Source organism: Centruroides sculpturatus, unplaced genomic scaffold (assembly GCF_000671375.1).
Source record: "Centruroides sculpturatus isolate CEXI.00-Female unplaced genomic scaffold, Cexi_2.0 scaffold2064, whole genome shotgun sequence".
NCBI lineage: Eukaryota > Metazoa > Arthropoda > Arachnida > Scorpiones > Buthidae > Centruroides > Centruroides sculpturatus.
This window is the reverse complement of record NW_019386400.1, coordinates 53,087-69,461: the sequence shown is the minus strand read 5'-3', so window position 1 is coordinate 69,461 and position 16,375 is coordinate 53,087. Positions and strand designations below refer to the sequence as shown.

The window sequence follows — 16,375 nt, the reverse complement described above, 5'->3', positions numbered from 1 at the left end:
GAACCCACGTTTCTTGTCATTACCCCTGTTTTTGGTAGGGGTGTTTTGGCTTTCTTAATCTCCTTTTCTGATGTTTGGGTAGTTGGGAGAATTAAACATTTCGCATGGCGGGTAAGAGATTCACTAGGAGAGACAGAAATATCTGTTTGAACCCCACATGTCTTTGTGGATTTCAAAACAGCAGCAAATGTTTTCTGTCTCATAGGTGCAGTTGAAGTGACCATACGACGAGCCTCTGGGTAGGGTATGTTGTTGACTGTTTTCACCCGTTGTATCTCCTTTTCTCTTTGCCATGCAGGGCATTTTCGGGAGTAAGAAGGATGGCCATCTTTGCAGTTAACACAGCATGGGGTACTGGTACACTCGGTACTCTCGTGACCTTCAGTCCCACACTGTGCACATACGCTCTTGCCACGGCAGGATGTCTGTGAATGTCCAAACCGCTGGCATTTGAAACAACGCAGCGGATTTGGAACGTACGGACGGACAGGGCAGCGCAGATAACCTGCTGTAATAAAAGATGGCAATGTCGGCTTGTTAAAGGTGAGAATTAAATATTTGGTTAGTATTAATTTGCCATCCCGACGAATGGAGATACATCGAACAGCAGTGACACCCTGGTCTGAAAGGTTCATCTGAATATCTGATTCATCTTCAGACATCCAGAAACCTGGTGACCTCTATCAGGTTGCTGGAGGGAGTCAATGTGAAGATTTTGCTGCTGTATTTCATGATTAAAATTTTTGTCAAGCTGCTGGATCAGAAAGCTTACTCCAGGCAGGCTTTCAATGGCTTTGTCTTTAAGATCTGTCCGCATGTTGCGGGCAGCCTCTATACACTCTTTGACGGTGAATAGTTTTTCTTTTATTTCTTCTAGCTCCATGATGATATTTTGAGACTTATCCATGGTATTAATTTATTAGGTATTAATTTAGGTATTTATTGGATTGACTTTAATTTCTTTATACTATTCCTACTATATCACTATTTCTACTATATTACTATTTCTACCGTATTATTTTAAAACTTTACCTAACCCAGGCACCAGAAAGAATAAAAACAGCAACACGTCTTAACAGAACACTCTCCTGAACTGGAATGGTAAAGCAGGGCATAAGACAAAGAGACTAGATTTTAAACAAAGGAACTGGTTTCTATTGTTTTCAGGCAGGGCAGAAATTGCCTAATGGAGAGGAAACACTATATTAAGATATTAAGATGGATTACTATTTAAATGAATTATTATATCTGTGTTTTATATATGAATAGATACATTTATTATGAATTTATACATTTATTTTATCATCATTATTATTATTTTAATTTTTTTTATTTTATTTTATTTTACCCACATATATACGCACATATAATACATGCCCGTCATATATACACACATACATACACCCATATACACACACACACACACACACACATATATATATATATTTAACAGACAAGAGGAAACATAATATTCAGAGAAATTCCCTGTATAAAAGTGATACAGCCTAGCCAGGAACAGTGACAGTTTGCAGCAACTAGCAGAAAGGGTTTTATTGAGGACCGTAATGGCTTGCACACTGAATAAAGCAATCTTTTAGTAAGTTAAAAGGTTTCCAGATGTGGAGAACAATGTATGATAAGAATACAACATGTGAATTTCATAAAAAAAGTTTTTCTAAGAATATTTCCAAGCCTCTCACATACAAGGTAAAATGGATTTGGAGGTATTGGGGTATGGTTGGGGACATTGGGCATAATTTTATGAATCCAAGGAGGTAGTGGCTCAAAAAAGTTTGAGCATCACTGATATAGATTAAGTAATTTAAATAATTTTAGTTCGTCTTACAATAAACTCAAGTAAAACAAAAATCATGATTTTCAAGCTTGTTAAAACCTCAACCTTTAATAACTTTTTCTAAATAATCAGCCATTAGAAATTCTGAATAACGTTTGCAACCTTGGTGTAATTTTCAATACCTATACAGAAAATTTTAATATATTTCCATCAGATACTAATATTTCCAATGTTACACAAATTTGTCTTGCTACTAAAATTGCAGATAAACTATTCCTTGATTTCTCCAAACATAAATCTGCAAAAAATGATTTATTCTAAATAATATTTATTGTTTTACTTATTTTTATCTGTCTTGTTATTGGTATTGTTGCAGTGGGGTTGGTATGTATTATCTTTGAGACATCACTAGATTTGTTGCATAAAAATATATAATAAAAAATAATGAAAGAAAGCATTCCTGAGTTTCAGCATCATGAATGCCTTAAATTGTTTTGTTTATTGTTTTAAATCTACGTCCATCAATCAGAAACCATGCTGTATCTCATTTGCCCACTGAAAATAGTTCCTTGTTATTTATAAAATCATTAATGAAATACTAGTCACTTAGCAATGATTATAAATGAAGTTTTCATATTTGTTAAATTGTTGTTTTTAATGAATATTTAATGAAATATGGATAAACAAATAGTGTTAAATTTGTTTAATTCTCTAACCAAAATAAATCCAGAAGTCTGTGTGAATGATATAGTGAAAATGGTAGCAAAGACAACAGGAATATCAGAAAGGAGCATTCACAGAATTCGTAAAGAATATTCTACTAATGGTAAACTAAAAACGCCTTCAAAAACCTGTAAGCATACTCAACTTGTTGACACGTATGATGAATTCACAAAATGTGCCATTACACAATTTTTATTTTTTAAATGAATTACCTACTGTAGGTAAAGTATTGCAGGCTGATAATGATGATCCAGATTTACCAGACTACTTGATCCATGATATACAATTTGTTAAAATTACTTAATTTTAAATATGCAAAACCAGAACAGAAATAATAGATTAATTGAAAGAGAGAATATCATTTTACGGCAAAGACAATATCCACAAAAAATAGGAAAAATGCATTCTTTAGGCCATAAGATCTACTATTTGGACAAAACATGGATTAATGCGAAGCATACCAAGAATAAAGTATGGAAGGATCGTTCAATTATGTCATATTGCAAAGCTTTTATGCATGGATGGTCTACTGGATTGAAAAATCCTTCTGGCAAGAGAAAACAAATAGTTCTTGTTCATATAGGCAGCAATACAGGTTTTCTTAATGTCAGTCTTAATTTGAATCAAAGTCAACAAAAGATTACCACAAAGAAATGGACTGGACAGCAATAATTTCATAAAATAGTTTGAAAAAATATCAAAATTAGAAAATAACGCTGTTGTTGTCATGGACAATGCTCCATATCACTCAGCTAAAATTCAGAAAACTCCAAATTGTAGTTGGAAGAAAGCTGACATAAATTTCTTGGTTGCAAAAAAAAACATTTGTCATAACAACAAAATGTTGAAAATACAATCTTTAGATATTGTTAAAAAAGTAAATCAAATATCATAAATATATTGACAAAATGGCCAAAGGAATAGGTAAAAAAAAAATAGGTTATTTGAAAGGAATAGGTGTCGATGTGTTACGTTTACCCCCATATCATTGTAATTGAAATCCCATTGAACTGATATGGGTAGATATAAAAAGTTACATCTCATGTCACAACATTCAAACTGTAGGATGTGCACATTTTAATGAATAAAGCTTTTGAACAAATAACTGAAAACAATGGAGAATATGTATGTAACATATAGAAAAAGAACAAATGTGGGAACTTGATGAGATTTTGAAAATGGTCGTTGAAAAACTGATTATTCAGTAGAACATAAGTAGTGACGAAAGCAATATAAATGATTACTTTGGATTCTAGCCGTGGTCTTATCTCAGTCATCTGTGCCAACTATTCAAAGTCGCCTTCAGCTTTAGCATTAAAGCTGTGGTCTTATCTGAGTCATCTGTGTCAACTAGGGTAGATGTGCCAGTTTTGGCCAGTGTACCAGTTCTGGCCAGAAAACAAATTTAACTTAAATATCTAAACACCACATTTAAATCTGTCCAATGTAACAAACTTTTATTGTTAACTGTGATAGTTTTGAAGAAAATCCCTTCTGATTGGTCAAGAAAAATTTCAGTAACTGATAATGATAATCACTTTTGTTCAGTTCCTTCAAGAAGGAAGCCATTCTTTACAGATTTTGGTAACAGACAGGTAAGTGAATCCAATTTTTTTTAATAAATCCTTCAGTTATTTTTTTAAATTTTATATCTAGAAGATTCTAAATTAATTTTTGCATGTCTGCATTTGATAGCTTTTTAGTTTCTTTGACAACCATAGGGTGGCCAAAAATAAAACTTGCATGCACCATTTCTGGCCAAGAGCATTTTAGTTCCTTTACAGTGCGCTTCATAAATATAATTATTTATTAAGTTTGACAATGCTAAAGCATTTTTAGGCCTAGTTATTTTATGTAAAATCAAAAGTATTGATACTAAATATAGCCTATGCCTCTCTTCTTTTAGATAACTGATGCTGTCATGGCACGTGTAAAACAAGTTCAGTGGACAAACATAAGAGCATCAAAAGTGAAAAAGCTGCTTTTTCAGTATTCACCAAGTAAAGTACAAAGTGCAATAAAAGCTGTGAAGAATGGAATGCCTGTGAATAAAGCAAGTATCACCTACAAAGTACCAAGTACTACTCTTTGCCATAAACTCAGTGGACATGCGCCTATAACATCTGGTCACACAGGACCTCATCCAGTTTTGGGTGTTATAGAAAAAGCATTTTCTGATTGGATTGTTGAATCAGCAAGACTTGGTTATCCAGTTACCAAAGAAATCCTACTTAGTGCTGTGGAACTTTATGTCAAAAAGAATAACTTGGAAACACCATTTATTGACAACAAACCAGAAAGAAAGTGGCATTTTTAAGAAGAAATCCTACCATCACTCAAAAACACAGTGAATATTTGAGTAAATCTAGAGGATCTGTAACAGAGCAAAACATTCAAAATTGGTTCAAAAAAGTTGAGAAGCACTTAAATAATGACATATCCATTTTGAGTGATCCAAGGCGTGTTTTTAACTTGGATGAGACTAGTTTCTTTTTATGTCCCAAAGGCACTTTAGTACTTGCTGAAAAAGGAAAACCTGTTTATGACATTGCTAAAAGTTCAGACAAAGAAAATGTGACTACATTAATTACTGTAAATGCCAGTGGGGAATGTGCTCCTCCTCTTACTGTGTTTAAGTATGAAAGGATCCCAAACATTATTGTTAAAACAGCCCCTTCTTATTGGGGCATAGGTAAGACTGAGAAAGGCTGGATGACTGCTGAAAAGTTTTTATGAGTATTTTGCAAATGTCTTTTTCCCATTCTTAACAGAAAACAATGTTCCCTTACCTGTTATTGTATTTCTAGATAGGCATTCTTCCCATATGTCTTTAGATTTAAGTCGATTCTGTCGTGAAAAAAAGATCACTGTAGTGTGCTTGTATCCAAATACCACCCATGTGCTTCAGCCCCTTGATGTCACTGTTTTCAAATCAATGAAGCAAGACTGGAAACAATATGTAAGAACCTGGTGTTATAAACATGACAATGCAGAAATAACAAAGTTCAACATTATACCAGCACTTGCTGAACTTATTGAAATAAAGCCTTTCCTGATAATGAGAAGACAGGATTCCAAATAAAGCCTTTCCTGATAATGTGAAGACAGGATTCCAAGTTTGTGACCTTTACCCATTCTCTCCTGATGCAGTTGACTATTCAAAGCTACCTTCAAAGTACACATCAGTTCCTTCAACAGCAGCAATGGTAAAAGTAAACTCTGAGAAATAGCTTAGCCATTTGGAATACCTCGAAACTAAAATATATCCAGAATTGTTGGAACAATTCAAAATTTGTAGAGAACAAGGAGGTAACTGGTGTTATGAACAATCTGCATGTATGTTATATGATGTTTGGGAAAAGTGCTTTGAAGATGGTGAAGCAGGAAAGACTCCAATTTCACAAGTAGGCCTAAAGTTTCAAACTCTTCTACTCCGAACAATATTTCCATTCCCAGTACTAGCAAAGTTTCTACTACACCTATAGATGTTAATACAAGTACATCTCTCAGCTCTGGTCCTGACTCAACTCCCACTCCCAGTACTAGCAAGCTTTCAGTTATCATCAGTCCTACACAGTCTTTAAGCAGTTCACAAACAAGACAGCAATCTCCTCAAACTTCAGCAGAAGTTTTGAAAGATGTAGTTAGATGGACAAATACAAAACCTTCAACATCAAAGAGGAAGAAAGTTCACCTGCCATGTGTCATAACTGCTGATAAGTGGGTCCAGCTTAATGAGGCACGAGAAACTGAGAAGAAAATGAAGAAGTTCAAGCCTAAAATTAGTAGAAAACAACAGAAAAAAAGACAAATATTCAATGATGCAAAACCTAATTCCAGCATTGACATGGACTTAGATTCTGAGAATGAAGACAATGACAGAACTCCAATTTGTTCTAGTAGGCCTACAAGCTTGTTTTCTCAGTAAGAATGATTTTGTCATTGTGCAGTATGAAGGAGAATACTTTCCTGGAAATATTGTCCATCTCAGTGAATCAAGAGCAAAAGTGTCCGTGATGGAAATGAGTGGACCTACCGACTGGAAATGGCCTGAAAAAATTCATTGCATATGGTACATTGAACATGACATTGTAGAAAAAAATAGAACCACCTGTCTCTAAAAACTCCAGAGGTGCCTGTTTCATACCAGAAATTATGAAATACAGAGTAAAGTAACTTGTAATAAATATGGCCAAAACTGGTGTTATGTTGGCCAGAACTGGTACATTTTAACTTTTATATTTAAAATTAATAATTACATTTTGTGAAAGTTCCTAAATAAAATCTGATTTATTATAAAAAAAAAACTGAAATTTATGGTTTTACTTACTTCCAACTTTAACAAAAATGTCCAAAAGAATTATTACTTGGCACGTATTTTTCTGGAAAACTTCACTTGCTTTGGCCACAACTGGTACAGCTACCCTATTCGAAGTCGCCTTCAGCTTTAGCATTAAATATCACTATGTCCACCGACAAGAAAGGATCGAAATATACCATTAGTTCGCCCAGCACGAAACAATCGCCATCAGAATATATCATCAGTACTCCTGGCACGAAAGAACCGGCATCAGCAAAAATCATCGATTCGCCCAGCGATGTAGATCATAGTATAGAATGGTCGGCTGATAATGCTAGCGATGTATTTCACTGTAGAATAAGCCGTGCCCTGCACTCTATAAATGAAAGCAGGAATTTTAAGCAAAATCTAAAATCGGACGCAACCGTGCCCTTCGTGAGGCTTCCAATGTCTTTAACCACCTACTAAAAGCCTATAATAATCTGCTCGATGAGAAAAATTCGCTCCTGAAAAAAGTAGCCGCAATTCCTGGGACTTTAGCCCCCACGTGTCAACACTCGCCCCCAACACAGACCTATGCTGGTGTAGTCAAAGGGCCCATTCGTACGGCCAATGATAAGGTAGTATTAATCTACCCCAAGGAAAATAATAAAGCACAGGAAATATTAGAAAAACTGGAAAAGGACATAGACCCATGTAATACTGGCGTCAAAATTGAGAATATAAAAAACATCAAAAACAGCTTCGCTGTTAGCTGCAGCGATGCAGAAGCAGCAGCTAGACTTACCCAAGAATTAAAGAAAAAGAAAGAAGTCGACATAAAAACATCAAAACTAAAAGACCCGAGAATCATTATTCCCTGGGCAGTGTCCGAAAAGGATATCAAGATGTGTGTCCTCAGTCAGGGCAACAAGAACTTCTCTGACGACCACATTAAGCATATATTCTTCTTGGGAAGAGAGGAAAATCAGGAGCGCTCATGGGTGATCGTCACTACACCCGAGGTCAGGCGTACCCTTTCATACCAAAATGACAGACTATTTAGGATGGAGGACACAAAAAATATATGATTTCCATTATTATAAACGATGTTCTCTCTGTTGGGGTACAACCATACAAGGGCAATGTGTAAGAATCAACCGAAATGCTCTAGCTGCGCATCCGAACACCATGCTTCCCACAATTGCACAGAAGAACCCTCCAACTTCTCATGCATCTACTGTTTACGATATAATCAGCAATGTCGATCACCGAAAGACCACGTCAACCCAGGACACAGTGCACGAAGCATGAACTGTCCAGTCCTGCAGTATCATATAAAATTAAGTCAAGCATCCACAAAGAAGTAATCATCGATTCCCTCTCCAAGTTCATCGTCTAGACTCAAGAATAAACGACTTCTAGCAGTGCACGGGCTCAGATTAATAACTTGCTACATTTCTAAACCTCTATATTTCTTTGTGCCGGCTTCTTAGCTAAATTCTATGATTCTAAATTAGGATAATCTCTGTCATAGTCTCTAGAAATAAAAGGAATTCTTTATAAACTAACCTTTACTGTTACCACATACTGAAACTTTACATAAGAAATATTTTTTATGTTACTAATATTTTCGAAAAATATAAACCGATATTTAAAGAATTTTCTACATGCATAGTTACAAATCAAAAGAATAAGATGTCAATCATTATCAGTATAATAAACAGTGAAAATTCGCCCAGAGACCAATTCAAGATCGTCGGTGTTGTATACAGAATGTCATGTACTGTACATGTGGAAGTCCAAATTATTACATCAGAGAAACTGGAAGAAGATTGGAGTTGAGAGTAAAAGAACATGAGGCAGCCATTAGACTGAGAAGGACGGAATCAGCATGGTTTTTACATTGTAGACAATTTAATTGTAATATAAATAGAAAAAATACTAAAATATTGTATAAAATAGAAAATAATTTAGAAAGAAAAACTGTAGAATATTTTTGCATCACTGAATATGCAAACGTACTTAATTTGAATACTGGAATCATTGTTGATGCATGCTGGGAACGACTGCTGAATATAAAGCATAACCAGTGACTGATATCTTGATGTATCCACTAAAGAGGCCTAATGAAATAAGGGTAAAATGCATTTGGAATGTGTCAATAATAAAATAATAATTTGGCCTAATGTGGACCGAAGGATGGCCGAGTTTGTGTAAATGCCGGGTTATCAAAATGGGGTTTAAAAAAATAAGTACGAGTGTTTCCTCAGAAAATACTGTACTATACTTGTATGTATTGTTTGCTTGAGAATACAACAGAGAATAAACTGCTCAAATACCCTTAAACAAAGGAAAAGTACGTACTTTATGAAGGCATAGAGCCTTTACTACACGAAAATGAATGAAGACACAGCGTACAGTAATTTACCTGATAAGACAGACCTCAGAAAAATACTTTATGAGGCATAAAGCTGTCTATAATGAAAATTAATTAACTAAGGGTTTTTTTGCCGTGCCAGGGTGTGGCCGAGTTATCCGGATTGCCGGGTTATCGAGTGCCAAGTTTTTGGGTCTCTACTGTAATGATAAAAATCTAGTTTATACCTTGTCACTTGTGTGCTGGTTTTGACCTGAAGAATCCTCAAAGTCGGAAGTAAAGAGAGTATATTTTTACTTGTTTTTAACTGAAAATTTTTATTTTTAGTGCTTTATTATATATACTGATCCCATTGGTTTCTAATAATTGAATTTATATAAAAAATAATTTTTAAAAAACAATCCATAATTAGACCACCACAAGGTGACTAACCGTCATACGTGGCAACATCAAAACTACCAGCAGAAACATCAAGAGAGGGGTGGAAAAGAAAGGGGGCAGAAAAAGCTCATTTTTAAAATTGTAATGTATAACTGTCTACTCACAAGAAATTTTAAACAAGATAAAACATTTTAAAATTGAATCGGTGAGTGGAAAAACAGTAAACCCTGAAACTGTCAGTTTTTAATTGAGATAGCCAAAATCACATTTAAACATGGGCCTTCCTGATGAGTTGAACAGAAGTATAACTAACACACTGTGTATGCATTTACGAAGCTACCTGTTATGTTATTGGATAAAAGAACGATACAACTCCTGGAGTTATAACGTTCTTCCACCCAATATCATATGTTCTCCTTCTTGTCGCTAGAGGTCGACAAGCACAGACATATCTGTAAACCTACAACCTCGTTAGAGGTTATCAGTGTTGTTTGTTCAGTTGAAAGAAGCAACGGTAGTTACTCTCAAGACATGTATCTGTATAATAATCAAATATGTACATAATGTCCAGTAGTGAGTGTTCAGATGATAGTGCAGATAAAGAAAGAGATGAAAATACACACAAACGTAAAAGGTGTCCCAAAGCATGGAAGAAAACTGCAGAAAGCAAGCTTGTTTTCATGGAGAACAGTACATCACTGAAAGGGGAAAAGAGGTAGAGAAGAAAGCTACTTGGTCAGATTGCATGAAAGTTTTTTCTTTATATCATTAAATGATATAAAATGTTAAAAAAAAGAAAATTAACAAGTGAAATGTCTATTGTTTTCCTTTTTGTGAAGATGCAAGAAGTGCATGTCCAATATAAGTCAAGCAGAAAAGGCACCCATTTTCACTCATTTGTATCAAGGAGATTTTAAAGACCAGCAAGATACATATTTGATTAGCCTAATCAAATGTCGCAAAGTAGCTAGACATCATCCAAAAGGAGAAACCAAGCAAAAAATTAGGACCACAACATTTTTGTATTTTATACGAAATGACTCAGAAAGACTTTCCGTTTGTAAAACTGCTTTTTTGAATATACATTCAATAACTAATTCACGTCTTCAGTGACTGAATGAATTATTGATTTCTGGACAGAATCCTAAAGATTTGCGTGGCAAGCATAACAATAGGCCACATGTATTGTCGCCTGACATAATTGCTAAAATAAAAAGTCACATAGTCATTTCCCACAAAAACTTCTCATTATAGTTCCAAAGAAGTATACTACCTTGATGCCTCTCTAGATGTGAAGATTATGTATCACCTTTTCACGAAGAAATATGCAGAAGAAAGGGAGAAAGTTAAGTATTCTACTTGAAGTTTTTCAAAGAAATTTTTGCTTTGAGGTTTGGCAGGCTGCAGGTTGATGTTTGTGGTAAATGTGAACAACTCAGTACAAAACTAAAAGATCACAATCTCAATGATAATGTGAAGCGAGTTGCTGCAGAGGAATGGTGGTACACAAATGAAGAACTAATAAGTTTTATGCCAAACTCAAGGAAATTAAAGTTTTATGCTAGGAACAAGATGTTTGTGCTATAGTTTTTGATTACATGCAGAATATGCCACTTCCGGTGATACCTGTTCAGGAAATTTGCGTGGCAAGCATTTTTCACATTAGGAAATGTTTTACTACCAACAGTTACGGCTGTACAGATTTGAGATTCATGACTTAAAAAGTGATACTGGACATTTCTACACATATCATGAAAGACAAGCTTCAAAAGGTCCAAATGAAATTTGTAGCTTTATTTATGATTACATCAAGAAAATGCCTCCTGAAATACAGGACCTTCATATTTTTTTGGGCGGTTGTCCGGGACAGAATCGCAATCATACAATTTTCTGATTTTTATTGTATCTTGTACAAAGCAAGCGTTTTCGCACAATTTTTCAGTATTTCCCTGTTCGTGGATACTCCTTCCTACCATGCGACAGAGCCTTTGAGTCATAAAATGAGTCATAAGACGACATGATCAAATTTATCCACATGATTGCAAGCAGTCACAAATTAAAGCCATTTACAGTATCAGTAATCAAATATACAGATGTAACTGACTTCAAAAGCTGGTGGCCAAACTATTATAAAAAACCTGCAAATCACCTGTTCAAGGATTGTAGCATATACCTGTTAATCAATAATCACCATCCATATTTTTTCTAATGTCACAACTCCTGCATTTCTCATAATCCATGTAAGTTTCCTAATGTTCTTTTACAATTTTGTAACATTATAGTAAATTTTTACTAACTTGTATACATTATGCTAATTTTCCTGTATAGTTGTAACACAAGAGTTGAAAAGGGATATAAATATCCGAAATGCATACTCAAATAAATAAGAAGTCTTTCTACAGTTTGTCCTCCATTTCATTGATGGTGTAATAAGTCTAGCGGAAAGGAAAACCCATCTTAGTGCTCATATATTTGAACACAAGACTGGACAAGAAGCATATTGCATAATCTATGACAGTTCTACACCATGTTATATTTCTGTAGTCGTTTTATCGGAGGACTACATACAAACACTTTTAAACTGCTCAAGCCTCATATCACTCCAACTTTTCCAAATAAACCAGCCTACAATAAACCATTACCAATCAATGCAAAAAAAATCAATGACATAAAAAATGTCTTGAAGTATATAAGTGGCAAAACCTTGGAGTTTTACTATCATATTACATCTTGGGAGACAAGCAATGAAGATCAGCAGGAATCATAATGTAATCATTACAGTTCTAGGCCATCACAGTATGTAAAAAATCAGTAATAAAGGCATTCTTATTAAAATGAGTTAATTTTTTTTTACGTTAACAAATATTGAGTGGAAAAACGGTATAACTCCAAGTTTTGTTTTTGGCTGTACAGCTTCTCAGGATGCACTTACTGAAACTTGCTTGGCAAGGTCTTGTAGAGGGAGTCATTCCTTACTTCTCTGTTCATTTGATTGTTGTAAAATGTACACTTTTTACCCAAAACTCATTTTTGTGTTCATCTCAAAACAAGGATTTTGGACTTGTACTGTTTTTCCACTCATCGATTCAATTGTAATGTATAATTGTCTATCCACAAAAGGATTTAAAATAGTTAATTAAAAATCAAATTTTACAGGATTTTAATTTATATAACGCATAACCTAAAGGTATGTTTATATATAATTTATGTACTTATTAATTCTTACGTATGTTCTCCCTACTGTAACAAGTAAACAATATCCATTATATTATAGTTGACTGAGGAAGGGCACAGCCCGAAACATTCACAAAGTAGATGTACCATATCAACTAAATAAAGATAACTGATGAAAAACTTGCCATGTGTCTTCAAAATACACTATAAAATTAGTGTTTAATAAGTCAAAAATATGGAAAAGGACAGTTTCATAAAATAAAATAAAAAGATAGTTACAACTTTATATAGAAAAGCTCATAACAACATTGATTGTGGAGAAAGTGGTTGGAGCACACAAGATGGACGTCCTACCGAGTACGTCGACTCAAAAAGTGATTAGCCTCGACCTATGACGTCACACCGGTTGGGGACAGTGGTCAGGTGCACTGTTGCCAACCGCTGCAATACGACAAAATGTTTGTTTACAGTAGGTGCCACCTTATGATAAATAGACTATTGTCATTATATGTATATAATATAAAGGGTTTATCAGAACAAATATCAGAGTTTTAAATAGTTCACACAATTATATAAACATATGCCTTTGTAACTTACACGTAACTATGAAAATTCTGAACAGTAACACCATAAAGCCATTCTCTCATCCTGCTGCATGACAATGCCAGCATACAAGATGGTATCTCCCGAGCTTAAAACTTTCCATGCACGAAATTTGCAAAACTTAATTCAGTGGCTGACATCTCCGCCTTCAGCCCTGAAAATGGCTGTTGCCGGTCCCAAGCCCGGGTAAAGGAGGAGGGTTGGTGTCAGGAAGGGCATCCGGCCGTAAAACCATCTTGCCAAAACTACATGATGTGATGAGTGTGAGGGGGAGGAGGCAGCGGGGACGGCCGTGGAAAAGGTGGATGGATCTTGTGGAGGAGGACCTGAGAGAAAAGCATCTGAATGTGGAGGCAGCCCAGGACAGGGAGCAGTGGAGACGACTCATCAGAAACAGCGACCCTACATAGTGTGGGAAAAGCTGCAGAAGAAGAAGAAGAATTCAGTGGCTGACATCACCCCACGCAATTTCTTTCTGTGGGATATATAAAAGATTGTATTTGTGTGTTACCGCTACCTTGAAACATACCACTCGAGACTAGAGTTGCCAATTTAGCGAAAAAGTCGCTAAATTTGGTGAGTTTTTGCTTTAGTTAGCGCCCTTTTTTTATATTTAGCGACAGAGATTTTTTAGTAAATTTAGCTACATTTTAGATTTTCCACAAAATCAAAAAATTTCATAAAACTATTAAAATTTAACACATTTCTTCATTTATATTATCTTTAATGTGCAATAATTATGTGCATGAGTTGCAAATATTATTTTTAATAAGTGGCAACACTAACCAGCACTCAAGTTTCCTTGGGAATCCTTATAAGTTACTAGTGTTGCCACCTTTTCAAAATCACTGACCCGGACGGGAGGTCACATTTGTTCGAGCAGAAGTTCCTGACACATGCGCAATGTCATTTTACGATGCAAAGAATAACGTGCATGCAAATCAGTTACAGTGTACAGATAATTTAGCTCCATTTCAGACATGTACATTTGCACATAAAAGAAAAAGATCGACAGGTTGCTGTGTGCCACACGTCAGCATAAACAGACTAACATGGCAGAATTGCAGAGGAGTTTCAGTGAGTGCGAGATCTTTCGTCGTTAAAATAGTATAAATTTGTAAAAATATTTGCAAGAACTTTGTGAAATTATGATGAAACAATTTCTACGAAATTCCCAGACAAAATTAATAGTTCACCCGGACAGTGAGTCAATTCCCGAGCTGTCCGGGTGAAAACCAGACAGGTGATAACACTAAGTTACCTATGAGTAATTAAGTGTTTTAATATAGTGTCAGTTTGTGATAATATTATTGATATTGCAATTTATTATTTATTACCCTTATATCAGTGAAAATGCCAAATGAAAGAAGATATACTCAAAACTTTCGAATAGAATGGCTACGTGATGCTAGGTATAAAAACTGATTGCAGGAAATTGAAGGAAAAAAACACAAAGTGTCTCTGCAAATATTGTAACAGCATTTTGATAGCAAAAGTAAGTGATTTAGAAAAGCATTGGAAAACTCAAAAACATATAAAGCCAAACCATCGTTTAGTGTTCAGCAGAGTGCAAATATTCTTCCATTTATGAAAAGCTCGAATGTTCATAGAACAGATGAAAATATGGCACTTTTTGTAGCAGAAAGTTGTCCTATAAGTCATGTAGACAGACTAACTAAATACTATACAACAAATTTTTCAGACAGCAAAAGTTGTAATAATCTGACTCTTGGACAAACAATGTTAAACCATAATTTCAAATGTTTTAGCACCATATGTTAAAGAAAAGTTAATAGTTGATATAAGTGATAGCAACTATAGTTTACTAATTGATGAAAGTAATGACATATCAGCTTTTAGGTATTGTAATTAGTTATTACTCTCAAAATAAAAAAATGCATAACTGCAAATGTTTTAGATTTAGTATCACTTAAAGAGTGCAATGCTGATGCAATTTGTGAAGCAATTAAATTTTCCTTGAGAAATAATGCCTTGGATTTGCATAAACTCGTTACAATTGGAACAGAAAATGCTTCTATAATGAAAGGAAGCAATAATGGCCTATATGTTAAACTGAAAGCCATTCATTCATTACAATTAGCTATTTCCCACGCTACAAAAGAAGACCTTCCAAGAAATATAGAATTTCTTTTATAAAGAAACATTTAATTGGTTTTCTCATTCTGTGATTACACAATCCAAATATAATGAACTCTATTCTTTGATGAATGATGGAAATGAACCATTGAAATTAGTACAATGTAGTGAGGCTCGCTGGATGTCAATTCAGACCACTATTGATAAAATTTTGAAATAATGGAATGATTTTAAAGGCAAATTTTAATTTGGCCAGGACAAATGAAAGATGTTATACAGCAGAAATTTTGTTCTCAATGTTTGATGATCAAAGAAATTTCTTATTTCTTAAACCTGTACTTGATGACGTTCAAAGATTAAATAAAATATTTGAATCTGAGAATAATGATCCTACGAAGTTGCTACGGGACTTGCTAAATTTAATAGAATCTTGTTCTAAGATTGTTATTCCAAGAACAAAAATAATAAATGATGTAGTGATATAAAACCATTTAGCACTCAATCCATATTTGGGTTATCAGTTTGAAACTGAAATAAACAATTCTGCACTGTTAGGTGAAGAAAAGAAAAATATTCGTAGTCACTGCATTGCCTTCCTTTTGTCTCTTATAAAACAACTTCGGCAAAGGTTACCTGACAATACATCAATTTTGAAAACCATGGCATCACTAAGTATTGTCTCAACCCAATTAAGAGTGATATACAGGTAACCCCCGTATAACACGGCACTTCTATAGCACGGATTCGCTCTAACATGGTTCGAGAATTGGTACCATCCCCCGTATAACACGGTACTTTTATAGCACGGATTCACTCTGACACAGTTCGAGAATTGGGTAAAACCCTCGTACAACAGGAAATGTACTAAATTTTTACATACTTAAGTAATAATAGTTCACGAAAATTATTATTTTCGTGAACTATTAGTACTTAAGTATGTAAA

The 16,375-nt window shown here is 34.5% G+C and overlaps 1 protein-coding gene and 2 pseudogenes across 1 annotated transcript in view; 2 read left to right on the top strand and 1 right to left on the bottom strand.

Annotated features, from left to right (window-relative positions):
* The window catches only part of LOC111614828, a 5,532-nt gene extending 4,547 nt beyond the window's left edge, over positions 1-985 (bottom strand). The window contains exon 1 of the mRNA XM_023356194.1: positions 5-985. Within this exon, the coding sequence (XP_023211962.1) occupies positions 5-662 (658 nt within the window). The 5' untranslated portion in view covers positions 663-985. The remainder of the gene's footprint in view (positions 1-4) is intronic.
* A 9,136-nt stretch (positions 986-10,121) lies between these two features.
* LOC111614831 lies at positions 10,122-11,279 on the top strand (annotated as a pseudogene).
* Positions 11,280-14,387: 3,108 nt separating this feature from the next.
* On the top strand, positions 14,388-15,917 carry LOC111614830 (annotated as a pseudogene).
* Positions 15,918-16,375: the final 458 nt, after the last annotated feature.